The sequence below is a fragment of the Marmota monax genome, unplaced genomic scaffold (genome assembly GCF_021218885.2).
Source record: "Marmota monax isolate L192 unplaced genomic scaffold, Marmota_monax_Labrador192_F-V1.1 WCK01_AAM20220418_F8-fsc00009, whole genome shotgun sequence".
Taxonomy (NCBI): domain Eukaryota; kingdom Metazoa; phylum Chordata; class Mammalia; order Rodentia; family Sciuridae; genus Marmota; species Marmota monax.
The window spans coordinates 26,133,868-26,161,722 of NW_026694710.1; the positions used below are offsets into that span (position 1 = coordinate 26,133,868).

General features: G+C 64.7%; 1 protein-coding gene across 2 annotated transcripts; it reads left to right on the forward strand.

Moving 5' to 3' along the window:
* Positions 1 to 1,832: 1,832 nt before the first annotated feature.
* On the forward strand, positions 1,833 to 27,769 carry Htra3 (HtrA serine peptidase 3). 2 transcript variants are annotated; one of them, XM_046423895.2, is made up of 9 exons: positions 1,833 to 2,232; positions 11,678 to 11,777; positions 14,305 to 14,527; positions 17,017 to 17,211; positions 17,905 to 17,937; positions 18,711 to 18,825; positions 24,942 to 24,990; positions 26,283 to 26,378; positions 26,706 to 27,769. In XM_046423895.2, exons 1-9 carry the CDS (start codon positions 1,848 to 1,850, stop codon positions 26,869 to 26,871), a joined length of 1,362 nt encoding a protein of 453 aa, XP_046279851.1. In that variant the 5' UTR covers positions 1,833 to 1,847; the 3' UTR covers positions 26,872 to 27,769. The 2 variants fall into 2 exon arrangements, with proteins under 2 accessions (XP_046279851.1, XP_046279852.1); XM_046423896.2 differs by lacking the exons at positions 24,942 to 24,990; positions 26,283 to 26,378; positions 26,706 to 27,769 and adding an exon at positions 19,836 to 20,552.
* Positions 27,770 to 27,855: the final 86 nt, after the last annotated feature.

The window sequence follows — 27,855 nt, forward strand, 5'->3', positions numbered from 1 at the left end:
TTCCAAGGCCTGATTTTCTGTGTCCTGGAGAATCCTGGCAGGGAACTGTGTCCCCCTTCTGGGCGGGCATCTGTAGGACACCAAGGGCCCCCAAACAGCCTGCTCTGGGTCCCATGCCCACAGGCACACTCAGAGGCTGGTATCCTGACCCTCTGTCCCTCGGGCCCGAGTCACCCTGTAGAGTCGGGGTGCAGGAGCCTGGGTCAGGGTCAAGGTGGCCCAGCCCAGCCCAGCCCTGAGGCCCCACCCAGGACATTCAAGTAGTGGTCCGAACCGGCCACAGCTTCAGAGCAGCAATGCAGCTGTGGTCCTTTGCGGAAGGCCCTTTGGGAAGGGGAGGCCCTGGCCCCCCTCACTCCAGACCCCTGCCTTGGCCTTGAAGCCCACCTCACCTCACAGGTCACTGCCCCCCTGGGGCTCCTGGGTGCTCACGGCTGTCTGACGGGCCACTCCCCTGCCTGATCGCCAGCAGAGCCAAGCCTGCAGGGACAGGAGGCCCCAGGAGTCTGACCCACCCCTCCTAGCAGTGCCCCTGCACCCCTGACCTGGGTGTCCATAAACTTGGATGGAAAAAAATCCTCATTTTCGCCGACTCCAAATGAAGACCAGCGTTCCCTCGTGGTGAGGCAGCCAAGCCCCTGCTGTCCCTGGGACTGCACCGCCTGGGGGACGGGGTCTCCATGCACACTGCTGGCTGTGGGCCTCCTGGCCCCTTCGGCTCAGTCAGTGCTGCCTGGAAATCCCATGGGCACCCGCGGCAGCTGGTGAGGTAGGCGGCAGGGCCACTCGCTGCGAGGTGCTGCTCTGCGGAGTCTGGAAACTGCCTTAAAGGAGCTGCTCCCCGGCCACCGCCACCATTTGTCTGGGGATTTGAGAACATGCTGAGGGGGCTCTGCAGGCTCTCCAGGTGGCCAGAGGTGAGGCCCTGGAGCTGCGGGTCCATGAGGCACAGACCGTGGTCTCCTGCCTTGTTTGCTTTCCCTCGGCTTCAGCCCAGGTGGTGGGCAGCTGCCATCTGGGCCTGCACCCTGCACACCCAAGGTTCGGCTCAGAGGAGGTGCGCTCTCTGATTCCTGCAGCCTCAAAAGGGTAGCCTGATGTCCCAGTCACCAGAGTGAGCCCCCGGGGCAGGCCCTGGTCTGAGGTGGCCTTTGGAGAATGCATGAGGGACAGTGAGAAAGGAGCCAGCTTCCAGACCCCAGCACTGAGTGCCAGCAATGTCAGCGGGGACTTCAACGCCTCTGCCATGTGGGAAGTGCTACTAGATCCTCCTCACAGAGGGGAAACTGAGGCCCGGGGCTGCCAGGCCATTCCAGAGTCGCCGAGGACAGAGACGGCACTCCACCCGATGGGCAGACTGACACACAGACCCGGAAGCCTGGAGGGAGACCGCGGTCCAGGACACCTGGGGAAGCTTGCAGCAGCTCTGACCCAGTGTTTGTCCCCAGGGGCAGCGGGAGCCAGGAGGGCAGTCTGCGGCAGACCTGGTGGTGCTGGCCAAGGAGGGCCGGGAGGGGCGCGGAACATCCTGACTGTTCGCCCCTTTTGGGGGGTAGCCTGCGGTTGGGCCTGGGGTGCTCCCGGCGGGTTCCCTCCCCAGGTCCTCACGCATGGGTTTGTCACTCGCAGTTTCCGGAACAGGCAGGCTGAGTCCCAGGCCGGCGGGGCCTGTCGCGGGGCGGGGCCGGCGGGCGCGGGCGGCCGTCCAGCGAGGGCGGGTCGGGCGGCCGCCTTAAGTGCGGAGGCGCCCGCGGCCGGCAGACTCGCGAGGGAGCGGCCCAGCGCCCCGGGCACGCGCCCGCCTGAGCCGCCGCCCTCGGTGTCCCCGCCGACGCCGCAGACCCGCCATGCAGACGCGCGCGCTGCTCCTGGCCTCGCTGGCCGCGCTGGCGCTGGCCCGGGAGCCCCCCGCGGCGCCGTGTCCCGCGCGCTGCGACGTGTCGCGCTGCCCGAGCCCGCGCTGCCCGGGCGGCTACGTGCCCGACCTCTGCAACTGCTGCCTGGTGTGCGCGGCCAGCGAGGGCGAGCCCTGCGGGCGGCCCCTGGACGCGCCGTGCGGGGAGGGCCTGGAGTGCGCGCGCGGCGTGTGCCGCTGCCGAGGGTCGCACGCCGTGTGTGGCACCGACGGGCACACCTACGCCAACGTGTGCGCACTGCTGGCGGCCAGCCGCCGCGCGCTGCAGCTCTCGGGGACGCCGGTGCGCCAGCTGCAGAAGGGCGCCTGCCCATCGGGTAAGCCTGCGGGTGGACGGGGCACGGGGTGGACGGGGTGGTCGGCCCGGGACCCAGGCGCAGAGGACCGCCCAGCCGCAGGACCCCACTCCCTGCGCACGAGGGGCTGCCCTTTAGAAGCGGCCAGCTAGCCCCTGGCCTTCCAGAAGAAAGGAGGAGACACTGAGGCCCGGGATGCCACAGCGTGCTCAAGGCCACACACAATGCACCAAAGTGAAACCGGGTGCTCCAGACCCCCTGGTCCCCAGCCCCTGGGTGGGCTCCTCCAGATTTTGGCCTGGCACACTGACCTCCCCTGCCCCTCCTGTCTGGCTGTCAGAGCGCTGGCTGTCACAGTCCTTCCTGGTCCTCAGTCTCTGGTGGCTGTGTCCCGGAGGGTGACACCACCACTTCTTTCTTTCTGTTGGTGGCTCCAGGCATTTCTCCAGCTGGCTGCCTGGGGACCTGGGGGTGTCCCCTGAGTCCCCAAGACAGCCCCTTCTGACTTGCAAGTGGCTCTAGTGCTTCTTGCCCCCCAGATGGCCGCGGGCGTGAGGAAGAGCTAGAAAGCCCTGGCGTCAGGCTGGGCTGGTGCTTGGGGGGTGCTTGCTGAAGCCCTGTGCCAAAGCCTGGGCAGGTGGCAATGGGCGGGACCCTGGGCCCGCAGCCCGCAGCCAGCCAGGCAGAGACTGGGTGCAGCCGGGGCATGGCCTGAGGACCCCGGAGCTCAGGGAGCCTGCAGAGGGCCCTGTGGGCCAGATCTTCGCGGTCACGGTGGGGAGGCACTCTGGCGGGAGAGACCTGCAGGAACACTCTAGGCTCTGCCGAGCCAGCACCGTGAGCCCCACTGGGAGGTGCAGCTAGCACGGAGCCACGGGCTAGGGGGTGACACTGGAGACTGGGCAGGAGGTGAGTGGCCCTAAGGCTCATACCACTGTTCGAGTCCTCATCCTGTAGGCCAGAGCTCCCCAAGTTGTGTCCAGCACTCTAAAAATTAGGGTGCTGTAGGTTGGGAAAGGTCGGGAAACCACCCCCACAGGCTTGGGTCCGTCAGTGTGGAGTAGAACCTGAGGAGAGCTGCATCGGGGTAACCCCAGGCCTCCCACAGGGGTGCTGGTGGGTCCTCCCACAGGGGCAGGGGTGCTGGTGGGCCCTCCCACAGGGGTGCTCGTGGGCCCTCCCAAGGGGTGCTCGTGGGTCCTCCCACAGGGGTGCTGGTGGGGCCCCCGCGCAGGCCGGACCTCCTCCTGCAGCTGCGGGTCTGGGCAGACGGTTTGGGCAGCAGGCGGGACTTGGGGCATCCTGTGGGGGAACACGCAGGGCGAGGTTGTGTCCTGGTCTGTTTTGTGGTGGTTCAGTGAGGTCCCCGAGGCTGGGTTACTTACAGGGGACAGAACCTCTCACGCTTCCGGGGGCTGGAAGCCCAACATGGAGCGTGGGCAGGCTGGGTTCTGGTGGGGCCATGATCCCTGCAGGGCAGGAGAGCCTGGGTCCACGCGGCCCAGGCAGGGGGCCGGCTGGCCCAGTGGGGAGTGGGCCAAGTGCGGTGCCTCTTCCCTCGGGGCCTCAAGACCATTGGTGTGGGGCCCTCGTGACCTGGGCCCTCAAGGCCCCCCCCCGTGTCTCGCGCTGCCCGTGGGGTTCAGGCCTGGGCTTGGAACAGACTCTTCACACCCGGCAGGAGAGGGTGACCGCCAGGCTGTGTGGAGACTGCCCGGGGCGCGGAGCGTGGGGCACAGCACTGCCATAGCTCAGCGATGGACGTGCATCTGGGAAGGTCCCCTGCGCCTCACGGGCCACCCACCCAGGGGCTTGGCACTGGTTCTTCCAGGACCTCGCTGTGAGGGGCAGAGGTCCCGGGGACCCGACGTTTGCCCACTGCAGCTCGTGTGTGGCGGGGCCACCTCCAGCCTGCGCCTGGGCAGTCGCCATCAGGATGAGGCTCAGGGCCCGGGAGGGCAGGAGGAGAGAGGTGCCTGCTGCTGGAAACGCTCCTTCTGCTGCCTGGCCCCGGGCTGGTGACAAGGACATGGCACAGACCATCGGGGACATGGGCAGGCTGCTCGGGGAGGCAGGAGGCTATGGATGTGGGGTCTGGGCTGACTGCTTGTCCCCAGCGCCTCTCCCCCGAGTCACCTCCCTTATTCACCCTCTAGTCCTCACCTGTGGGTGAACTGTCACCACTCCTGCAGAGGAACCCACAGAGACGGCGTCCCGAGCCCGGTGTGCGCCAGCTGTGCCCCCGTGGGCAGCGCCTCCCACAGCTCCGCTCGACTGCTGGACCGAGGTGTTCTGTCCTGTGCCGTCCTGCTGCTGGCATCCGTTCCATCTGGGGGTTCGGGAGGGCTCCCCGAGGGGGCACCTGAGCTGAGCAGCACATGAGTGGCAGCTCCCTGAAAGGGACAGGAGGGCCTGGGGCCCAGGAGCACGTGCTGCCCCAGAGCCCACCGGCCAGGGGGGCCAGAGGGACAGGGCTGCTTGGGACCTTGAAACTGACACCAGTGCGTCACCCAGCTTTGGTGGCTGCTCAGGGCTGCGGTCCCACCCTAGGGCCACTGTTCCTGGGGGGACTGTGCGTGGCCAGCTGCTGTCTCCCAGGGCACAGACCTCAGGATTCAGCAGAGCTGCACGTACAGAGGCCCCTCCATATGGAGGGTGCTGGGGCCAGACACCCGGATGTGCCACAGAGGCTGGGAAGGGTGATGTGGCTGCCAGGAAGGAGCCAGGCCTGGCCTGGGTCTGCCTAGAATGAGGACTGTGCTCTGGGGCCCTGGGCTTTCCTCTGCAGGGCCACAGGACCTTTGTACCTGCTGTACCCAGTGCCAAGCTCCCCTCCCTGACAGCAGGTGGCTGGTCCCTCTTCCTGCTGTGGCCTGGTGTCCGTGGCCCTGGGCTGCCCTCATGCCACCACGCCCAGGTTACCCTTAGCGCCACAGCATCACCTGCGTTGGGTCTGCACTGACCCTTCTGCTTCCTCTGTGGACTCTGAGCCTCACAGTGCAGGGCCAGCTCTGGTCCCTGCCACGTGCAGTAGGTGACGTGAAACGAGAGGGTCCCCAGGAGACGTCCACCCACAGCGCCGTGCAGAGGCTCACCTGCTCTGGGAGCACCCGCCCTCTCCCTGCTAAGGCGTTTTTCCCATATGGGGACACCTGTCAGCGGAGTGACGTGTGCCCAGGGCTCCACACCTGCTGGGTCACCCTGAGTTCAGACTCAGAGTCCGGTGGCTTGGCGTGGTGTCAGGGCCAGGGGCACTCTGCCCCAGAGGTCCGCGCGTCTCCAGGGGTCTCTGTGGGAGCGCGTCCCGTCCGGTGGCTTTGGAGTTCGATCCTCTTTGCGGCCTCGGGGCTGCAGACCTTGGAGTCCCATATTCGGGACCCTTCAGGAGGTGAAGCCCCTGCTTCCTGTGTGCCTCCCTCCTGGGGCTGCAGAGGAGCTGCCGCGGCTGGTGCCCCCTCCTCAGGGCCTGGGTGACTCAGAGCTGCACGGGCCACGGAGAGCCCGAGAGCCTCTGCCACAGCGTCCGGGCGCCAGGAGCCAGTCAGGGAGGAGCATGGGGCCCGGGAACCCCCTGCCCCTGCTGCTCCTGCACCAGCCTGGGGTCGGGGGCGTCAGGAGTTCCTGCCCTGGGTCTTCCCACCAGGCTGTCCCCTCCCTCGCCCTCTACAAGACCATGGCTCCACCCACCAAACAGACCCCCGAGGCGGCTTGCAGGCCCGGTGTGATCTGGCCTCCGCTCCTTGCCCACCATCACCCTGCCCCTGTGAAGTCCCTAGTCCTGTGCTGTTAGTGACAGATGGTGAGGTGCCAGATGGGGTCGGGGAGAGGGAGAGATCAGGGAGTGCTTGCTGGAGGAGGCAGCATGGAAACAGCCACGGAGAAGCCAGCACAGGGGGCCCGAGGGAGGCCCCAGAGGCAGGTGGGCCCCGGGAGGCTGGGTCCTTGCAGACAGAATGGCCACGTGGCTGACAGCCCTTTCACGGTGGCCAGTGTGGCCAGGACAGCGGATGGGCCCCGTGCAGGGGTGACAACTGAGGGAGGGAGCTCCAGAGGCCCTGGGTGGCAGGAGGGTGGCGGGTGGTGGGGCCTAGAGTGGCGGTGGGGTGCTGGGGGAGCGGGTGGGAGAGCCTGTGGAGGGCGGGTGACCCGGTGCAGTGGCCGTCGGTGTTGGTGGTGGTGTTGGTGTCCTGGCGGCCAGCGGGTGAGGAGAGCTCACTGCAAGACCAGGAGACCCCCTCACCTGCCCAGGTGCTGCCTTCAAGTCCACTCTAAGGGGCCTGAGCAAGGTGCTGGTGGCCTGCTGCCCGGCCCCTGTTGGGCAGTGAGGTCAGGCCCATGTGTTGGCTCCGGGGGCCCGAGGTCGGTGCCAGCTGCAGCAGGAGGTGGCCGGCCCCTCTGCCAGGCCGAAGGCCTCCTGCGGGCTCACACTGGAGGAGCCGGCCACCGGGGCTTGGGAGGGACGGGGTGACGCAGGGACTGTGCACCGGCTTGAAAAGCCCTAAACGCACCTTTGGGGCGTCTTTGTGGGGAGCGTGTATTTGTTTGTGTTGGTCCTGGGCACCCCCCCGGTCTCCACCACGAGCTGCAGCCCAGCCCTCGGTGAGGCCGGACTCGCTGAGTGGCCGAGGCTGGCCTCAAACTTGTGATCCTCTGGTCTCCACCTCAGAGTGCTGGGGAACGGGCGCCCGGCGTCACGGCCCCTTACGGGGAAGGCCCGGGAGCCCACTGAGCTGCCCCTCTGTGGAGGGGCAGATCTGCCCGAGCCTCGGCCCCCGCCTGGCTGTCTGGTGCTGGCCCCCAGCACCCCAGGAAGTGACCTCCTGAGAGAAGCAGAATCAGACCTGAACCCTCGTCCTTGGTGCAGCAGGAACCCAGAGGACATGCCCGTGCCAGGCTCTGCCCGCTCTGCCCGGCGCCCACCCGGCCTGTACATGGTGGCAACTTCTCCACAGGGCACTGAGGGACCAGGTGTCCATCCTCCAGCTGCCACTGTCCGTGGGTTGCAAGCTCCGGGCCTGTTCAGTGTCCTGCACCAGGAGTGGCCTAGCCTTTGACCCCAGGCCTGGCCAGCGGTGCCCCCTCGGGGCCCAGCCTCACAGGCCTGTGTCCAGTGTGCCCTCGGGCCCAGCACTTCATCTGTCTCCGAGGCCTGGCCCGCACCCTGGGCTGGCCCACAGCAGTGAGCAGGGAGGGCGGGAGGGAATGTTCTGGGAGCAGCCCCCTGGGGCTCTGTGGGGCTCCCAGCCGCTCTGTGCTTCTGCCCCTCCTGCCCCACCCCCAGAACCTCGGATCCAGCCTGCTCCCCCCGAGCGGGGGACATAGGGCAGGGAGGGCTGCAGCCCAGACCCAGGGCAAGGGCTGCATCTCCTACAGCCACTGTGACGGCCCTGGCTGGGCCCGGGCGCCAGGCGGGCTCCTGGGGCCGGTGATCTTGCTGATTCCAGGCGGGAATCGCTAGTCCACCTCACAGACAAGGAGCCACCCAGAGAGGTCAGGGGACCCACCCAAGGCACACAGCCAGGCCCCTCAACTCCTGACCCTTCACTCTCTGGTCCTTGGCTCATGAGATGGCGTCCAGCCTCCAGGAGAGTCCAACCCTGGCCTGTCCTTGGCTTGGGCCGGCCTGACTCCTGACTGTGGACTTCTGTGCTGAGCTGACCCTGTGGAAGACGGGGCCCTACCCACTGACCCGCGCTGTGTCCAGATGGAGCCAGGCCCCTCGATCCCCAGTCGGGGTGCTGGACGGCCCAGGCCACTCAGGCCAAGCACCCTGGGCCTCCCCTTACAGGAAGCCCTCCTGGCCTCCCGTGGGTCCAGTCATTGACCCTCTGGGTGCAAGTTCCGCCAACCTGGGGCTAAAGGGGTCAGTGGAACTCCCTGGAGGGACGGCAGGGTGCCCGCCAGGTGCCCCCTCTGCTCCCTCCTGTCCCCCGCTGCTCTTTCCTGCTTGGTTTGGCTCCGGGTCTTGCTGAGTTGTGAGGCCGACCTTGGACCTGCCGCCTTCCGCCTTAGCTCCCGGGCCCTGGGCCGCGCCTCACCAGGAACCTCCCAGGTGCTAGCACACGCCCTCTACCTAAGGAACCCCCTGGCCAGTGTTGGGCCTGCCCCCACGTGTGGACCGCTAACGGACGTCTCAGACATCCAGCGACCCAGGGAAGGAGGGTGCCGGCTATCCCCTTCACAGATGAGGAGTGTGAGGGGCTCGGGGGACTCTGGGGTCTTGCCATGGGGAGCAGCAACGCTGGGTCTCACCCCTAAGCAGCCGGACACAGGGAACTGGGCTGTGTCCTGGCTGTGTCCCTTAGGAGCTAGAGGGCTGATGCACACAGCTGTGCCCTGCGCAGCCCCCCAGGAAGCAGGCCACATGATCTTTGTTAATGGCTCCAGAATTGTGCAGTGCAGAACCTATGCAGCAGGGCAAGGTGGTCCTGCAGGGCGTCTTGCTCGTTCACTTTCCCACTCAGGGCCTTAGTTTCCCCGTCTGTTCCTGGCAGTTTTGACTGCCCTGAACCAGCACAAAATCTTCAGTTCAGGGGGTGCCACTGTCCCTCAGTGCTCCTGGAAGCCTGCCAGGAAGGAATAGTGGAGGTGGAGCCCTGAGACGGCGCTTCTGTCCCTTTCCCAGCCTCCCGCGGTCCTGGCTGTGCCCCTTCCTCTCCAGAGGCCCAGACGGACACCTGGCTTGGGCCTCACTGTCCAGTTCCTCCCGGCCAAACCTCCAGGCCTTCCCTAGACTCCAGTTTAGTTTATTTTTGAAAATAAAAGCAGCAGCAGCTGAACCAGCCGAGGGCCCAGGCGGGCGTGGGGGTGGGGTTGTCAAAACCCCAAATAAACAGAGCCTCTTCCCAGCGCTGCCTCCCTCCCACTGACTCATCCTGACTCATCTGTGTGGGGCCGGCTTAAAGGGCCAGCCTGGCGGCCGGGGTCTCGGGCTGCCAGCGCCGCGCTCTCCTTGCCTCCCAGCCTCCGCCCTGGGCCATGACGTGGGCCGGCTGCGCTCTCAGGGCAACGGCTGGGCCTCCCTGGTGTGGTGGGTGGCCCTCCCGGTCCTGGAGGAGCCCCAGGCAGAGCACCCCGTCCTCCTTCTCTCTTTCTGCGCATTTTGGGGGCTGCCTTGCCCTGTGCTGGTCACTGCTGGGGTGTGGGGTGACCCAGACCCATCTCTGTCCCCAGGGGCTCATGTGGGGGGCCAGGTGGACGAGGGCTTCTCTGGAGAGTCCACGCCGGGCGCAGGAGGGGTGAGCGGGAAACGGGCAGCGCCGCCCACCCCTCCCGTGCTGGGTGGAGCCCCGTCGGCCTGCGCCCGTGGCGTGGTGCAGAGGTGCTGGTCCCCAGGCACAGAGGAGCAGGGCCACTGTCCACGCCGTCCAGGCCTCTGCTGAGTCGGTGCAGAGCCAGCAGCCCAGGCACGTGGCCCTGCCCCGCTCCCCCACCCCGCTCCCCCACCCTGCTCCTGTGGGGATCCTGCAGGGTCAGCCAGGGGCCGGGGCGGCCTGCAGAGGCTTCTGACCGGGGTCAGCTCCTCTGCAGTCCAGGATAAAGTCAGCGGGGAGGCCGCTCGACCTGAGCGTCTGATCACCCCTGTGAGGTGGACACACGTCCCCACCCTATGCTGTCACACGGGGCCCTGTCCCAGGCTGCCAGAGCCCAGTGTCCAGGTCTGTCTTCAGGGCACAGGCACAGATGGCTGCGTGTGCTCTGCCCACCCTCCCGGGCCTGGCCTGGGCACCGCTGGACTCCGGGCCTCGCCCTTGAGCTTCCCGTCACACTGTGCTGTCTTTGGCGGTCCTCCCCTGGCGGGTCCCGCCCTGGTCCTCAGGTGCTTGGGGAAACGGAGCCAGGTGGGCGGAGGGAGCCCCGGGGGCTGGGGCTGTGGCCAGGGGCCAGGGGGAGCCTCCACCAGGAGAAGGCTGGGGGTCCCTGGGGAGGCAGGAGAAGTGGGGGTGGCCCTGCAGGGCAGAGGTGGCAGGACGCACTGGGGAGGGGTGACATCGGCCTCAGTGTCGGGGTGACCGAGCGCCTCTCCCCGAGACAGCCTGCTGCTCACAGGCCCAGACGCAGGGGGTCGCAGGGGGCCCTCCCTGCCAGATGCTTGGGCACCCCTTGGAGTGCCCGAGAGCCCGGTCAGAGCCTCCGTGCTGTGGGCACCTTGCGGGAGAGCAGATTCCTCGTGGTCCCCGCCCTGCCCAGAGCCAGGGGCATGCGGAGGAGCTGCGGGCCTGGCCACCCGCTGTGTGGAGGGTCAGGGGTCCCCTGGGTACTAAGCCTGGGCAGCGCCAACCCAGTCAGTGGTGAAGGGGTCTGGGAACCGGGGACCCTGCAGAGCTGCTCCCAGGAGGACAGTCCAGGGCCCAGGGCACCGCACCGACCAGCTTGATCTGTGAGGAGCCCGTGGGGGTTGGCGTCTCCCCTCAGACCCTGGCCACCCCTGACAGGTGGCCTTCTGTTCAGGCTGAGCAGGTGGGCTGGACGGTCCAGGAAGCCAGGTGTCCTCTGGTCTGCGGTCCCCACCTCCAGTGACCTGGGGGCCTCAGCTACACACCGTGCTTTCTGGGCTGGGCCTTAGCTGAGGTGGCTGGGTGTCCATGTGGTGGTGCCCCTGGCAGGGAGGGTCACAGTCTGCGAGTCACCCTCACACCTGTCCCTGCAGGCCCAGGGGCACCTTCGGGCCAGGTGCGTAAGGAAGCACTGAAGCCACAGAGCTGGAAGCAGCCTGCCCAGCCAAGCCAGGGCCAGGCCCAGAGCAGGGGCCTGCCTAGAAGCACAGGGACCTGGGGGTGTCAGCAAGGCCAGTGCAGGAGACCAGAGGCCATGGCCTGGGCCCTGCCCCACCTGCCTACAGCCTGGGCCTGGTGGGCAGTAGCCCATGGCGAAGGGCAGCAGAGACCCGAGCTGGGAAATTCACAAGCCGCCCAGCCAGCAGGACAGGGCTGTGGCCAAGAGAGATGAAGGTGTGGCCCTGTTCACTCAGGAATCAGTCACCGTCTGTCCAGCAAGGCCACCCTGGGGCCGGGGGGCAGCTTCCCCACCCACTGTACTCACCAGCTCCCAGGCTTAGAGGACCTGCAGAGCCCACGAGGAGGTGGAATGCTCATTTCCTGCCAGCACACAGCTGTCACATCAGAGAGGAAGGGCACAGGGTACTGAGCCCAGCGCTGGCTCCAGTATCAATGCTGTGTCACCCAGGGCAAGTGTCTTAGCCTCTCTGAGCCTCCTGGCTAGCTCAGCAATGTCCAGGGAGGCGATCTGAGGATGCTCAGCTTGCAGAAGCCTTCTTTACCTGTCCTCAGGGTGAGGGGCCACCTTCCCAAGTGTCTGGACATCATACAGTGAGGTACCCCAGGCTCTGCACATGCAGAGGCTGGCCCCAATAGGGGGTCTCAGGTGGGGCTTCCTCCTCCCCAGGACAGTCAGGGCTGCTGGGAGCCGCAGGGCTCCTGACCACCGGCTGCCTCTGTCAGTGCAGGTCTCCACCCGCTGACCAGCCCGCGGTACAAGTTCAACTTCATCGCCGACGTGGTGGAGAAGATCGCTCCAGCCGTGGTCCACATCGAGCTCTTCCTGAGGTGCGTGGGGCCCTGCTGCACCCCGGTGGTTTCCTGATGTCCCCTGGGTCCCTTCTGTCTGCTGGGGCCCAAACTCGGCTGGATTCCAGGGTGAAGCAGCAGGGCATCAGGGTGGTGGGCTGCCTGGGGCCCCGGAGGCCACACCAAAGCTACGAGTGGGGTCCCCAAGGGGGTTGGCAGAGTGGCTTTGCCTAGGACAGCCTGGCCCCAACCAAGGTGGCCGGTCAGTGTGGCAGGGGCAGGAGTGGGAGGGAGGGAAGGGTGGGGTGCGGAGGGAGGGAGGGTCAGGGAGCACAGGTCCCCCCGGGGTCCTGCCACAGCCTCCTGCCCCAGCCTCCCCACCCCAGCATTACAGGGCCTTCAGAGCTGGTCCCCAGCCCTGCCCAGTCACTGGCCACTGTGTCCAGTGCAGTCCTGGGGAAGAGGAGACGGTCCCACACGACGTCTCTCGAGCTCAGAGCGCTTGCTGCCTTACTCTTGGCCCTGGGTGAGGCCCTGGGTGAGGCCAGGAGTCTGGCGGGAGCCTGTCATCCTTGTCCTCATAGGGATGGGAGGAGAGGGGCCTCTGGAGCCCGTCTGTTTGGCCTGGAGTGAGTGCAGGTGCCGGGCTCCACACCCCGCCGTCCCTGGTGTCCTGGGACAGAGCCAGGTCTTCTCCGGGCTCCCCGCGGCGCCCCGGCTTGGCCCAAGTTTCTCAGCGCAGCCCTGGGGGTTCCACCTCCTACGGGAGGGAGATGGGCACTCACGGGACTCAGCGCACGGGTGACCGTGGCCCACGCGACCAGCGGCCTGCGGAGCGCCCTGCGTTGGTGGACAGTCCCAGGCCCACGGAGCCCCAAGGAGCCCCAGGAGGGGCCTCTGCTGTCCCCATTCCAGGAGGCCAAAGCCCAGGCCTGAGATTGCCGCGAAGCTGGAGGCCCCGCTGCGGCTGACCTGGGCTCCTGACCCCCGGGTGGAACCGGTCTCTGTGCAGAGGCTGACCCCCGGCTGCCCTTCCCCGGGGGCCGAGACAAGTCATTGAGGAAATTACAACTGGGTGCACTAAGTGGCACTTCGCTGTCCCTCTGTGTCTGGACAGCCACACCAGCTCCCCGAAGAGCGGGGGCACCAGCCCCACACCACTGATCACTGACTGCAGGTGGCCTGGGGGGTGGCAGTGCCAGTCCCTCCTTGGCCTTGGAGGCAGTGATCTGAGTGGATGGTGACCCCTGACCTAGGTGTGGCCACGGGGAGGAGACCACAGGACCCCCTCGGGCCCTGTCTGCAAACCCCACGTGCTGGGCGCGGGGGCTGTGCAGGGCGTCTGGAGGTGACACAGCTGGACAGGACGGGGCTGTCACAGCCGGGGGTGGACAGTGCCAGGCTCAGAGCGCAGGCTGGTTGAGCAGCTGGACACAAACTCACGCTCTGCCCGTCGCCGTGGCCTGACCCGGGCAGGGCTGGGCTTCCCTGGGCATGTGCTGCGTTGTTTTCCTGGATTCTGACAGAAGGGTCAAGACCACGTGGCCTGGCCGCAGAGGGGCTGGTCACCGCTCTGGAGGCCGGAAGCCCAACATCAGGGTGCGCCCGTCTCATCCCTCCTGGGCTTCGGGAGAGCCTGCTCCAGGCCTCTCTCCTTGCTAGTGGGCAGCAGCGCTTGGCATCCTGGGCTGTGCTGTGTTGTCTAGTCCACCCACTGGCCCGTGCCCCCGTGTCCCTGTATCTGACAGTCCCTGGGTTTGGGGCCACCCTGCTCTAGCGTGACCTCATCTTAACTTCATTACAGCGGCAAAGACCCTGTTTGCATGAGGTGCTGGACTAACGCTTGTGCCCATGCCCACACCGGCCGTGAGTGTGCGGGCCTGGCCCACCTGGGAGCCGCCCGGTGGCCTTGCTGCTGTCCGAGGGGCTATTTCTGCACCTTGCAGAAGCCCTCGTGCCCCTGAGATGTGCCAGGCCTTCCTCCTGGTGTTTCCTCTCCTGCCTGGTCCAGGCCCCAAGGGCCTGGTCCCCTGTCCCCGTCCACTTAGCAGCCCCAGGGACTGTGCACTGCCCTGCAGCAGCCCTGTGCTGGGACCCGGGACCCCCCACCTGCCCCAAGCTGCCTCTGCTGCCCCTCCCTCCCTTCTGGGTGGGTGTGGCCCTGACGCAGACAGCCTGTTTCCAGATGGGGCGACTGAGGCCCGAGGCTTAGACACCTACCTGAGGGCTGCAGCTAATCAGCGGGCCTGACCATCAGGGTCCAGTCTGTCTGGCTCCAGGGCCCCGTGTGGGCAGACAGTGCCGCTGGGGGCGGCGCAGGCCTTCACGGGGATGGTGCTCATCGCAGCAAATTGCAGGCTGGAGGTGACCATCCCTTCTTTATGGCTGTGAGGCGGGCCCAGCTTCATGGCCAGGGCATGGCCTGTAGGTGACACAGCCACCATCTGCACAGCCCGGGGACTCCACGCCCGTGCTTTCTGGCCCACGCGGGCTCCGCTCCCGGCTGCCTGCCCCTGCCCCGGCCGAGGAGGCCTGCCTGAGCACCCCCTGTGCCTGCGCTCTGCAGACACCCTCTGTTTGGCCGCAACGTGCCCCTGTCCAGCGGTTCGGGCTTCATCATGTCGGAGGCGGGTCTGATCGTCACCAACGCCCACGTGGTGTCCAGCACCAACTCAGCCTCAGGCCGGCAACAGCTCAAGGTGCAGCTGCAGAACGGAGACTCCTACGAGGCCACCATCAAGGACATCGACAAGAAGTCTGACATTGCCACCATCAAGATCCACCCCAAGGTGAGCTCAGGGACGGCAGGGACACCGTGAGGCAGCCTCTTCCAGACCCCAGGCCTTTGGATGCCCGGCCCAACGTCCCCAGGACGGCTGGGGAACTGAGTCCTGAGGGCCACCAGCAATCGTCCCATGGTCACTGGCCAAGTCAGAGCTGGAGCCTGGGTCTCTGGAGCCCTGCCCTTCCCGGCCCCAGGCGCAGGACCGAGCAAGACTGCGTGACTGGCCAGGCAGTGTGTGGCGAGCAGCGGGAAGACCAGGTCCTCGTCACTCCCTAGGACGGGGCTCCATGGGCGCACCTAGGCCTGCTCCTGCAGATGCAGCTGTCCCATGTGGCCACTGAGGCCGAGCCTTGGAGACACCCACCTCGCCCTCCACGGCATCTGCCCCTGCCCCTGGCTGCCCGGCACAGCTGCCCCGGCACAGGGACTCTGTTTCTGGTGCTGGGCACAAGCCGTGCTTACTCAGGTAGTCCCTGCCTGGAATCTCAGACGGAGAAACTGAGGATGGGGGAGGGCAGGTAACTCCAGGACCGTGGCCAAGTGTGGCAGGGTCAGCCGGCTGAGCCGAGACGCTGGGCCTCCCCTGGGCTTGTTCGCGGTGCCCAGTGTGGTCGTTAGGCTGCCTTGGGGTTCCCGTGGCCTCCTCCGCGACTGTCACGCAGTCACTAAGCCTCTGGTGGGCGCCTGCACGTGGGGCTTCCCTGGTGCTGAGTTGGGGTCTGGCCCCTCCCCTGGACACAGGTGGACAGCACTCGTAGTGACAGGTCTCTGGCAGGACCTCCTGTGGCCCTGCCAAGGCAGGCTGGAGACAGTTCCCGCACCTGAGCCGGCTCACCCCCAGCTGCTGAGTCTGGGGCGTCACCTCCCTTTAAAGTCAGGGAACCTGAGTCCTGGCAGGAGCAGGCTCGAGGACAGAAGCCGGCCCATCCCGTGACGCGCCTGGTGGTCATGCTGTGGGCTGGGGCCCCGTGGTCTCTGTCACCACTGGGCGACTGTGCTGATGTCCAGAGGGGCCGTCGGCCAGGCCAGGGTGAGGTCACTGTGCCCAGCAGAGCCTGAGCGCAGGCAGAGGGGGTGTGGCCTGAGGACCACAGCTGGCCCTGCCCCGGGGCCCAGGCCGGGAGGGGAGAGCCAGACGGTGCCGGCTGGGTCTCTCCGCCTGGTTTCATGGCACTGTCCTGAGGGACCAGCCAGCGTGGACACCAGGTGGGCAGAGCAGATGCTCTCGTGGACACCTGTGCCCATAGGTGCTGCCCGAGCCAGTGAAACCCAGCACTGAACCCCTGGCCAGCACCTCCTGCCATGTCCCCAGGGGAAGCCCCCTTGAGCCTGGCGGCCTCGTGGCACCAACCCAGTGGTGGCTCCGCCTCCCCGCTGGCCAGCTCCGGTCTCGGGCCTCCCTGCACACAAGCCACCCTGGCCCTCTGGCCTCTCAGAGGTCTGCTCTCTGGGTCCCCGCCTTCCGATGGGTGGCCTGGCTCCTCCTCCTGGGCCCCTACATGCCATGGACGGAAGCTTCATGGCCAGTATCAGAGCACAGGGGTCCGTGCCCACACCCGCCGGGGTCTCTCCGTGTGGCTTCCGTCCGCGGATGCCCCCTCTTCTCCACGGACAGCTGTTATGAAAACTGCCCCCCAGGAAGGTGTCTCATTTGACATGGAGGCCCCCAACAGGGCTAGAAGGGCAAGGGGAGAACAGAGGGCAGGAGGAGAGGGCCAGAGGTGAGAAGCCGTCCTGCTCCCTCCAGAGCTAGGCCCATGTGGTCTGGCCGTGGGCAGGCGGTCCCAGGTGGCCCTCCCCAGCCTCCCCAGCAGTGACGTCTCAGGCTACTCAGGCAGATCAGACCCTGGAATTGACGTGGACGCCACTGACAGGGCTGTCTGGCTCTTGCCAGTCACCTGCCCTGTGTGTGCACCTTGGCACTTGCTCACGGGCACTCGAGGGCACCCCTCAGAGCCCCCCTGCAGCTCCTGAGTGCAGAGCAAGTTGGACTTGGCCCCTCTGCCAGCTCCCAGCCCAGTCACAGGTCAGACAGAGGCGCTGAGCCCCACGTGAAGAGAGGGGCACTGGGGCTGGCGTGGGTGGCCACGTCAGCTCACCCCGGGACTCGGGTGCCCTGTGCATCTGTCAGGAGGTGGGGTGTCGAGGGGTCCTCAGCTGGCTCTGGCACCTGCAGAGCTGTCCACCCCAGGCACCACCAGATTTCCAGAGGGTCCTGTGGCCATTAAGCCAGGAGGCTCAGGAGCCCAGAGGCTGTGCCCAGCTGGGCCCTCTGTGCCTTCCCATGGCGGGCCACGTGGCCAGCCCTACTGAGCCTCTGTTCTATGACTCCAGCTTGGGTCTGGCGCTGTCCTGGGCCTGGTCCATTCTGGGGCCTGGCTCGGCCTCATGGGGCCCTCCCTGTGCAGCTGCCCCCGGCTTCCCTGGGCCCACCCACTGGGATCTCAACTCAGGTCACCTGAGCCTCCCTCTCTTTTCTCCCCGTCCCCCCAGAAAAAGCTCCCTGTGTTGCTGCTGGGTCACTCGGCAGACCTGCGGCCTGGTGAGTTCGTGGTGGCCATTGGCAGTCCCTTCGCCCTGCAGAACACTGTGACGACGGGCATCGTCAGCACCGCCCAGCGGGACGGCAGGGAGCTGGGCCTCCGGGACTCAGACATGGACTACGTCCAGACAGACGCCATCATCAACGTGAGTCCCAGAGCAGGGGAGGCCGCCAGGCCCTGGCACACCCTGTTCACACCTAAGACCTGGCTCGCTCCTGTCCCCGGAGCAGGTGCCAGCTCCTCACTGCTGCCAGAAGCAGTGCTGACCCGGGCCTTGTGCCCAGGCTTGCCGGCCACCCTGGGGGTTCAGACCCTAATGGTCCTTCAGCCATGGGGAGGCCTGGCCACGACCCGGACGCCTTGTCCCCCGGGCAGCGTTGCATTCTGCCATGCTGGGTCATGCCCGGGCTGTGCCCAGCTGGGCCCTCTACCTCCCTGTGGTGCCTCCCCTGCATTCTCAGGGCTCTGCCCAGACAGTGCGGCACACGCCCGCCGGGCCTGCGTGACTCCCAGGGCTGGAACCGTTAGTCTCTATGGGGACCCCGGGCCAGGTCAGCAGGACCGGGAAGGTGCCCTGCGCTGCATGCCCCACTGGGTGCCCCCACCCGCCAGTGGTCAGACACCAAAGCAGGGGGCCTGCGCGGAGAGCGCTGGTGGACAGAGGAGTCCTCAGAGGGCTGTGGGCGTGGCCTCTGTGGCCTCAGCTCTCCTGTGGGTGAGGCAGGGCTGAGCCGAGGCTGCGGGGGGAGCGCTGTTGTGTCTCCACCGCCTGAGCCAGGGCCAGGCAGAGGGGGACTTGGGGCTCAGGCAGAGCTAACACCTGTTTCCTCCCCTGCAGTACGGGAACTCCGGGGGACCCCTGGTGAACCTGGTGAGTGTCTCCTAGATCCAGCGTCTGGTTTCCAGGGCTTTGCTCGCAGGGGGGCACAGCCTCAAGGCAGGGACAGGACCCACAGTCAGGCCCCAGAACCCACACACCTAACAGACAGGAGCACGGCTGGGCCGGAGGCCCAGGAGGGGACTGAGCCCCAAGGCCCATGTTGCCCCATGCCCTCAAGGGCCGTGGCTGCCACCAGAGTGCACTGCCCAAGAACAGCGCCCTGAGTGCGTGGGGCAGGAGACAGTCTGGGCGATCGTCACCCTGGGCCTCCCTCCCTCAGGTTTATATTCAAGGTACATCCCACCCCTGGCCAGGGCGCAGGCCCAGGGTGCTGCCCAGGCTGAGGGAGTGAGGTCCTGGTGGCTGGGGAAGAGGCAGGGGGAGGCTCAGGGACAGAGGCATGCTGTGGGGCTGCCCTGGCCCCACTCCCTGCCCCCTGCTTCCTAGACACGAAGACAGCGCCCTGTCACAGCCCTCCCTCTCTCTTGGCATCCTGGGTCCAGGGGCACTACCGCCCAGGGCAGAGGGTGGGGCAGGGGGCAGGCCTCGACTTCGAGCTCCCAGGACGGAGAAGGTCTCTCTGGAGATAGCAGAAGGGGGACAACCCAGGGGCAACCCCTCAGGCCAGTTGGGGCTACTCCAGGAGTGTCCCTATGGGGGCATCGAGGGCCCCCTCTGGAGAGGAGGCTGTGGGCACCGTGCCTTGTGGGCAGCAGTTTGCCTGGCTCCCTCGTGTGACCACCCTCCTTTGACGGCCCTGCCAGGATGGTGAGGTCATTGGCATCAACACGCTCAAGGTTGCAGCTGGCATCTCCTTTGCCATCCCCTCGGACCGCATCACGCGCTTCCTGTCAGAGTTCCAGGACAAGCACATCAAAGGTACGGCCTCCTGGGGGGCGGGGGGCGGGGGCACCCCCAGGGCCAGGCCCTGCCTCCCGGCTCCGGGGCCAGCGTCGGAGCAGGTGCGCTGTGAGCAGTGCTCACCACCAGACGGGGTCCCTTCGCCCTCCCAGAGCCAGGGGACGTCAGGACAGCTCCTCTGTGTCCTCTCAGGGGCCTCCCTGCCCCTCCTCACTTGCTGCCCTCCAGGCACATCTGGTGGCTCCGGGCTCTGGCCTCCGTTCTCTTCATCAGCTTGGACTTTCTGGTTCCTCTTGACTGGGCTGTTCCTTAGTTGTCACAGTTTGATGGTTTCTTCCTAATACCCACCCACCCACCAGTCCACCCGCCCACTCACCTACCCACTCACCCGTGGACCTGTCCATCCATCTGTCCATTTATCCTCCCACCTTTCCACCCACCTACTTGTCATCAGCCCACCCACCCATCCACCCACCCGTCCACCCACCTGCCCCCCACCCATCCCTCCTTCTCTCCCTTCCTTCCACCCTTCCATCCAACCACTCATCCACCCACCCCACTCACTCACCATCCACCCACTGCCTAGTCTATCCATCCGTCCATCTATCCATCCTCACGTCCGCGTGCCCATCCATTTTCCCATTCACCTGTTCCGCCTCCCCTCCCTTCCTCCCACCCATCCCTCCACCCGTGGCCAACTCCTTCCTCCACCTCCAGCCAACTTCCCTCGCCTCATCCCCGTCCCAGCAGGGCTGCCCACTCCACCCTGTCCACTCCTGCGTGGCCATGAGCACCCCTCTGGGAGAGGTCTTGCCACGCACAAGGTGGCTGTCCCAGTGAGATCACCCCAGTCACTTTTGGTTGGTGGTGGCGCCACCTTCCAGGGGAGGGCACACTCCTGACCTGGGCCCTTTCCTGGTGGCCCAGTTGAGCTTCTCCATCTTGTGCTCACCTCCTGGCCGACACCCAGCCTGGCACCCGGCACCCTCGCCCTGACCTTGCTCCCTGTCTCCCCCGCCCCTCACCAGCACTCCACTGAGCAGGGCCCTCTCTGCTCGCCCCTCCTCCACCATCCTGCCCGCCAAGCACAAGGACCCCAGCGCAGCCTGAGGACTGGTCAAAGAAGAATGGCCACCGGACCCTGCGTTCGTTCCTAAGTGTCCTTAGGTGAAGACAGTCTGGGGCTGGGCAGAGGCTCTTTCCCACGAAGCTCAGCCTCCTCTTCTTGGGCAGTGGGCACCATCTGAGCCCCAGGCCTCTTCTTCTTGGCTGCCAGGAGCCTCAGAGCTAGACCAGGGCTGCACCTTGGTTCCTTGGTAGCTGGGCCTTCCTTCTCCGAGCCTTTCCAGTTTAGCTGTCCTAGCTCTCTGGGTCCCCTGGACTGGGCCACCCCGGGAGTCAGTGGCTGTGCCTGTGGGTGAGGTGTGAGCTGCCTGTCTTGCTGGCGTGGGGTGGTGGCCTCTCCCTTCTCGCCTCTTCCTCTCCTTTCTTGGAAAAGGACCCGCCAGCACCTGGCTTTGCTTCTCTGTGTCACGGGGACTGTCCTGGTCAGCACTGACCTCACCTGGCCCCTGAGAAACCTTCATCCCTCACCCAAGGACAGTGCAGACCACCCCCTCCCACAAAGACCCCCCCAGATATCTTAGCTGAGAAGCGAATCTGTTGTTTTAAAATTCTTCCAAAGTCAGAGTTTGTTTTTTCTTTTTCTAAATAAAAATATGAAATGATCCAAACCCAGTTAAAGTTCTTTAAAATGATCAATCTTTTTATTAAATCAGGATGCTGAGTGCACTCTTGTTCTTGCCCAGGGTTGCAGATGCCCCGGGGGCTTTCGGGTCACGTGACCACTGCACTGTGGGGGGGGGCAGGGCTCCTTGGCTGTGAGCGCTCAGGAAAGCTGCAGGGTAGGAGTGGGCAGGGGGGACAGGCAGAACTTGGGGAGGTCCTTCCCAAGCAGACTGGGGGGTGGGAGAGGCAGCCCCCCACCCACAGAGGCAAGGCTGGAGCAGGAGGGCAGGGCAGGGCAGAGCCGAGGCCCAGGCTGGGCAGGGGGTCTTGTGCCTCTCATTCCTTCTTCAGGGAGAGGGGGCAGCTGAGCCCAGGCCAGCCTCTCCTCCTGAGCTCTGGACAAGGTCCAGCTGAACTTTGGCTTTGTCACACACAAGGCCGGGGCAGCCAGGGCAAGTGTCCAGCTGCCTCTCCCTGCCTGGCCCTCCTGCAGGCTGGACCAAGCCCTCAAAGAGCATGCCCCAAGGGCCAACAGGTGACATGGTGTCTCAGAGATCAGGAGGAAGGCAGGTGGGAGGCTGCAGAGGACAGGGAGCAGGAGACCCCTGGGAGGTGGCATCTGGCAGAGGGGCGCCTGCTCAGGAGATGGGGGAGGCCCTGTCTGACCATGAGCAGGACGTGTGACATCCCAGGGGTGGGCCAGCGCATTCTGTGCAGGACCCCGGGCCAGCGTGGGGGCTGGAGAGGCTTAGAGAGTGGGGGTAACGGCAGGGGCTCCTCTGGCTGGGGGGGGGGCAAGGTGAGCCACGGAACAGCAGGTGCTGTCAGTACCCTGCCCGGTGGCAGCAGCCAGGGAGACCTGGTGGGTGGGGGTCTGCTTGAAGGTGGAGCCAGCAGGGTTTCTAGAAAGGTGGAATGTGGGTGGGAGCGGGAGGGACTGGGCAGAGCCCTGGGAGCCGCGGGCAGGAGGGAGCCAGGCAGGAGGGAGCCAAGGGCAGGAGGGAGCCGGGGAGCAGCCCCTGTGCACGGAGGTTTTGGGTTGTGGAGGTGACATTCCCACTCAGGGGCTTTACCGCATTCTGCTTCTAAAGCTCGTGTGCCCAGGTCACGGGCCCTTTCAGGCTCCATCTCCTCGCCATTCGGCGGCCTCTGGGCTCCCTCTGAAGGGCACCCTGGGGCGGCGGAGCCATGGGCTGAGGAAGGAGCGCAGCCAGGTGCCCAGCTCCTCCGGCCAGTGGCGGACGCCCTTGTTCACAACACTCCAGCAAAGGCTGCGGGAAAACCTGGGGTTACGACCACACCCCTGCCCCTGCCCCCGTGTCCCTAGAGAGCTGCCTCCATGGCTGGGCTGCTGGCCCTGCTGGAGGGGCAGCAAGGGGTCCTCCTACCCAGTGACTGTCCCTGGCCTCCCAGGTGACCCCAAACTGGGCTTCTGCTGGGAAGGCACCCTTCGCCTGCAAGGGACCAGGCCCTGCCCCCACGTGTGTGCGGGAGGCCGCACCTTACCTCTTTCAGCATGGCCTCGCGCTGTGAACCACGCTGACCTGCAGCCAGTGGCCAGGAGGGAGCCGCTAGGGTGGCCCAGGTGTTCAGACTCGGGCTTGGCCTGTCCCCGTCCAGCCTCCTGGGCTTAGACTTGAGTCCACAGACTCACCTCCCCACGGACCTCTCCCCAGCTGTAGGAGGAGACTCCTGCCCACCAGCCCCCAGCGGCCCCTCAGTGTTGGACAGCCCCGTCCTTTCCCGCCTCCAGCCCTCGTCCCTCCCACCAGCAAGCCCTCGGGGCCTACCTGCAGGACTACCCACACCTGGCCTCTGGCCACCAGAGCCCTTACTGGCCTGTCTCCCTGCTGACCCCAGACCCTTCCGCAGCCGGGAGGCTTCAGAACCCCAGGCAGCCTGTGCCGTGAGCCCGTTGAAAACCAGAGCCTGCACACACCACCCACCATGTGGCTGGTAAAGGCGTCCATCTTTGGTGAAGTGTCTGTTTAAATATTTTGCCCTAAAAAAAAAAAAAAAAAAAAAAAAGCTTGAGGTTGCTTGTGCTCCTGGAGGGGCTGCAGTTTCCCTCTGGTTGGCACAGGAGCCTGATCCGTGAGCCGCGGGGTTCTCTGCTGCCTTGACTGGCCTTTTTCTTCTCTTAACAGTTGTGTCTTTAAAGAGCAGAAATTGGGTACAATTGGATGAGTCCAGCTTCTTTGGGACTAGGTCACGCATCTAGTGTCGTAGCTAAGGGATCTCCGCAGCCCAGGACCAGGATCCTCCCCCAGAAGTCCTACTTTTTGAGGTTTCAGACTTGGGGCTAAAACACATTTCAAAATAGATTTTTATATGGTGCAAAGTAGAGAGAGGGGCTTCAGGCCGGGCGTGGAGCCCCCTCCCGCCCTTGCTCTTCCTCCAACTGTTCTGGCTCTTCCAGTCCTTTGACTCCCAAACCTTCAGGGTCAGCTTTTCACTCTGGTGACCTGCCGGGGTCTGGGTCAGGCTTGCATTGGACCCAGAGATGAGCCTGGGGAGAACTGGCTTGCTGTCCACACTGTTGGGCCTTCGGACCTGCGATCACCGCCACTCCCCGTCGGTTGGGTCCTCTTTGGCCCTTCTCAGCAGTGGCCAGAGTTTGCAGCGTCCAGGTCAGTCGCTGATGGTCTGTAACAAGAATATACAAATAAGATGCTGTTGGCGTGTTGGTCCTGAGACAGCTGCCTCCCCAGATTGGTAGCTCCCTGATGGCCAGTCACCTCCCCGCCACGGAGACGAGGACCTGAGAAAATCAGCCAGAGGAGGAGAGGCTTACTGTGAGTCGGTTCCAGAGGAGTCAGTCCGTGGGCAGTTGGCACCATCATTTCAGGGCCTGAGGTGAGGCAGAGCATGGTCAGGAGGCTCACGGGGAAGCAGAGCTGCCCGCCTCATGGAGCAGAGTGAGAGGAGGGCACAGGGACAGACACACCTCCTGCCGTTCCCACCACCTCCAAGAGTCCATTCAGATGACTCCACCCGTGGGTTAGTCCACTGAGGTAGAGCCCTGAGTCCAGTGCCTTCCCAGGAGCCCTACCTCTGGACACTGCTGCCCGGGAACCACGCCTTCAACCCGGGAGCCGCTGGGAGCGTTAGGTCCAACCGTGACACTGGTGCTCACTGTCACTTTTCTGTAGAGTCTACTAGATTGTTTACATAGATGGCCTTACAGCCCGAATGTCACAGTCAGACCTCTTCGTGTCCAGTCTGAATGTCCTTTCTCTCTTTTTCTTACCCGGGAAGAATTTCTGGTAAAATATTCAAGGGAAGTGGTGAGAGTGGACATCCTTGTCCAGTCCCCTGTCGTCCAGTTCCCACGTTAGGGAAGGACAGAGCGTTTCCAGGCGTGTTGGCCTCGGGTGGTTGGTGACACCCTTGTGCTGTCTGTGGGTCCGTGCCATGCGGCCTCTCCAGCTCTCCCCGGTGACAACGGTGTCTCTTCTCTTCCCCAGTCATGCTGCTAAAGGTCTATCAGGTTTTTTGGTGGCAAAGAATGAGATTTGGGTTTGCCTTTATCTTCTCCATTGTTTCTATTTCATTGATTCAGACTGTTTCTTTCCATGTGCTCTCTGGACGTCTCATTGGCCTCCTTTCTGTGTTTTTTGGGTGGAATCTGGGCCCTGACTTGAGGCCACCCTTTTGTGACACACACACACTTAAGTAAGCTGGTTCCCCTGTAAGAGCTGCCTTATTCCCACAAAGCTTGATGGGTTAGATTTTCACTTTTATGCAATTTTGAAAATACTTTCTCATTTCCCTTTTGATTTCTCCTTTGAAACTGGCTGAGAACTTTCTGGGTTTATTTCTATTATTGATTTCTAGTTTAGTCCATTGTGGTCAGAAAGCTTTTATGAATTGAAAATGTGAAACGAATTGCGTCTTGTTTGATGGTCCACAACATGTCGCTGTAGTCTCTGGGTCTGTGACACCTGCTAGATCGCTGGCTGGAGCAGCGGGGTGGCGGGGCCACCTCAGTGGGCCTGGCACGTGGCTAGTGCTCACCGGGCATTTCAGGTGTCACTGTGTACGGGCAGGTAGTTCAGTTCCAAGTAAGGACACTGGGGACTGGCAATGTGGGGCTGGGGAGGGCCCTTGGGGTTGGGTGTGGAGCTCAGCAAGGGGAGTGGGTGTTGGAGCTGATGGGTGGAACAGAGATGGAGTGGACGTGAAGGCAGTGGTATGGGGGACTGCAGCTGGGGCACCTCCTAGCTCTGGGGAGTATTTGAGAGGACAGATGCAGGAGCCTGGCCACGTGGGGCCGGCTGCCTCAGGCAGGGTGGCTCCTGCTGCTTCCTGGTCCCAAGGGGCACCTCCTGTCCCCTGCTGGTCCTCTTGGGGAGGGCGGTGGCTTTTCAGCAGCTGTAACCCAGTCCTGCTCTACTCATTTCCAGACTGGAAGAAGCGGTTCATCGGCATTCGGATGCGGACCATCACTCCCAGGTGAGGGGTGCCCCCTCTGTGCCCCTGCTCAGGCTGCCCTGGTCCTGGCTGGCCAATGCTGGGACTCCTCCTGTGCTGCTCTGGATCCCTCCTGGGGCTGCCACACAAGTCACCACAAAGTGGGTGGCTAAGCACAGCCGAATGTGTTAAGCTCACGGTTCTGGGGACCCGAAGTCTGCTGTCAGGGTGTCAGTGGGGCCCCTCTGAGGGGCTCAGGGAGTAACTTTCCTGCTTCTTCCACTCCTGGTGGCTCCGGGTGTCCTTGGCTTGTGGCCACATCATGTCAATCCCTCCTCTGTGTCCATGTGGCCTCCTCTGTGTGTCTGTGTCCGAATCTCCCTCCTGTTTCTCTTACAAAATCCCCAGTCCCTGGACTTAGGACTCACCCTACATCAGGATGACATCATCTCAGGATCCTTAACTGATCCCATCTTCAAAGACCCTGTTTCCAACAGGGTCGCACCCTGAGGTCCTGGGAGTGCATGGATCTGGGGGATGCGCTTCTGCCTCACAGGCCACCCCTCTTTGCAGAGCCCCAGCTTTGCCTTCCCCACTGTTCGTGGGACCCCTCCCCACCTCCTTGGCCATGAGCCCCTGGGGGCAAGGACTGTGTTCCACCCACTCTACTCTGCCCCCAATGGCAGGCCTACCGTGATCAGTGCCCAGAAATACCCAGGCGGGACGGAGAAGTGGGCAGAGGAGGGAGACGGGGTCCACCAATCAGGTCCGAGGGTTTGAAGCCGGAGGACGTGCAGGCATCGAGGAGCTCTGGGAAGAACTGGGATACCTACCCCACCACACGGTCCCCAAATGACACTCTCCCTGTTTCAGGGGGTTACTCCAGGGGTGCAATTTGGAGGCCCTCTGTAATGGAGACCACCACACTGGTGGGCCTGCTCATGTGTCCTTCCTGTTCCTCTGTCCCCTGCCCGTCCTGCCATCTGTCCAGTCTCCTCTGAGCATTCCCTGACGGACGTGCCAAGTGTCTGTCCATCTCTCCTTTCTGCTCCCCACTTGTCCTTCCTCCTTCCATCACCCATCACCTCCCTCCCTCCGCCTCCTTCCTCCCGTGCACCCTCCCTTCTCCCCTCCGGCTCTGCCCTCTACATTTCTAATGGGGCCTCGCATTGAGATTTTCGTGGGGGACACGGAGTGCCCAGGTGGCAGGACAGGGCAGTGTGGCGGCCCCCGGGAGGCTCCTTGTCTGGCCTGGGCAGAGGGCGGGGCAGCTGCATGCCGAGGAGCTGGTTCCAGGGCTCGGAAGAGGCTTCACAGCTGAGCTGTCCTTTCAGTTTGGTGGAGGAACTCAAGGCTGGCGACCCCGACTTCCCGTCGGTCAGCAGTGGGATTTATGTGCAGGAGGTTGTTCCAAATTCGCCTTCTCAGAGGTAGGCTCTGCCAAGAGGCGGGGAGCTGCCTGGGAGGCGGGTGGCAGACCCTGGTGGCGGGGTGGAGCCTGGGCCAGGTCTCCTGCACTGACTTCAGGTGGCTGTGAGCTTCCTGGCAAAGGTGGCCCAGCATATCCTGGGGTAGGGCACATGGAGAATGGTATTCCGCACCCACTGGTTCCCTTCTGGGGAAGGGACTTCGTGGTCTGCTGGCTGCTCTTTCTCACTGACATGGTTTTTGTTCAACGGCTGCTGTTGAACCCCACCATGTCCTGGCCTGAGCCCAGGCCCGTGAGAAGAGTGCCCCTGTGTCTCTCCCTTTGGCAGAGGAGGAATCCAAGATGGCGACATCATCGTCAAGGTCAACGGGCGCCCCCTGGTGGACTCAAGTGAGCTGCAGGAGGCCATCATGAAAGAGTCTCCACTCCTGCTGGAGGTGCAGCGGGGCAATGATGACCTCCTGTTCCGCATTGTGCCCGAGGTGGTCGTGTGAGGCGGGCCACCTCTCCAGCATCAAGCGCCAGGGTCAGGCCCTGCAGATGGCAGGGATAGAGCCTCTCCAGGACCAGGACGGAGGACCTGTGGTCCTCAGCAGGGAGGACGCCACAGCCTCCCAGCGTCCAGAGGCAGAGTCCCAGGCTGGGCCTGGCTGGAGGACCAGATCTCAGCCTTGATCCCAAATCCCAGCACCGCAAGGGAAGTCCCATGCTCCCCTGGTGCACCTGCTCTTGAAGGTCACCTTCGAAGTTCTTTGGAACCTATAAAACTCCTGCAGTTCCTGAAGTCTACCCTCTTCCTCGGCTTCCTGCCTCTGCACCTGTCCATCCCTCTGTCTGAAATGTCCCCCTTGTTCCACTCGCCACCCACTTCAGGTCCCAGCTCCCACGTCTGCTCCTCCTTCATGAGCACCTCCCTCACCCTGTTGTCCAGTTCCCTTCTGCTGCAGTGCCCCCCCATGGTATGACAGGGGCTGCCCGCCCTGCCACCTAGACTCCCCAAAGGGCAGGCTGTGCCCATGACCCCTGGCAGGGTCAGGGTCCAACAGGGACTGGCCTGGAGCAGGTGCCAGTGAACAACCCTCTGCTGAGCCGAGCCCTGCACTGGCCACGAGGTGCACCCTCCCAGGAGCCCAGGGAGCCCAGGGAGCAGAGCATGAGGCACACACTCAGCTGCTGCCTGGAGAAGTTCAGCCCCAGGGGGCGGAGGGGAGAGCCGCCCGAGTGCAGGACTGAGCCGGCCCCGCCTTGCCCACAGAGCCTGGTGGAAGCAGCGGGCTCTGGTGGACACCTCCTCCCGTGTGTGCCTCCGGGTGTGTCTCGAGCTTCGCTGCACAGCTGCCCGCCCCCCGTGTGTTTCTCTACTGTACGGAAATTAAAGTTTACAAGCACAGAGTTGTCCGTCTGAGGGGTGTTGGGGCAGCCCACGCCGAGCAGCCGGCGCTTTCCTGGGGGCCCCGTGTCGCACACCTTGCTAGGTG

What these genes read in the sequence shown, in the direction of transcription:
- Htra3 (XM_046423895.2), top strand. Translation starts at nt 1,848, where the DNA reads ATGCAGACGCGCGCGCTGCTCCTGGCCTCGCTGGCCGCGCTGGCGCTG. An exon ending in CACATCGAGCTCTTCCTGAG is followed by an intron (nt 11,778 to 14,304) that starts GTGCGTGGGGCC and finishes TGCGCTCTGCAG; the next exon opens with ACACCCTCTGTTTGGCCGCA. An exon ending in CCAGGACAAGCACATCAAAG is followed by an intron (nt 18,826 to 24,941) that starts GTACGGCCTCCT and finishes ACTCATTTCCAG; the next exon opens with ACTGGAAGAAGCGGTTCATC.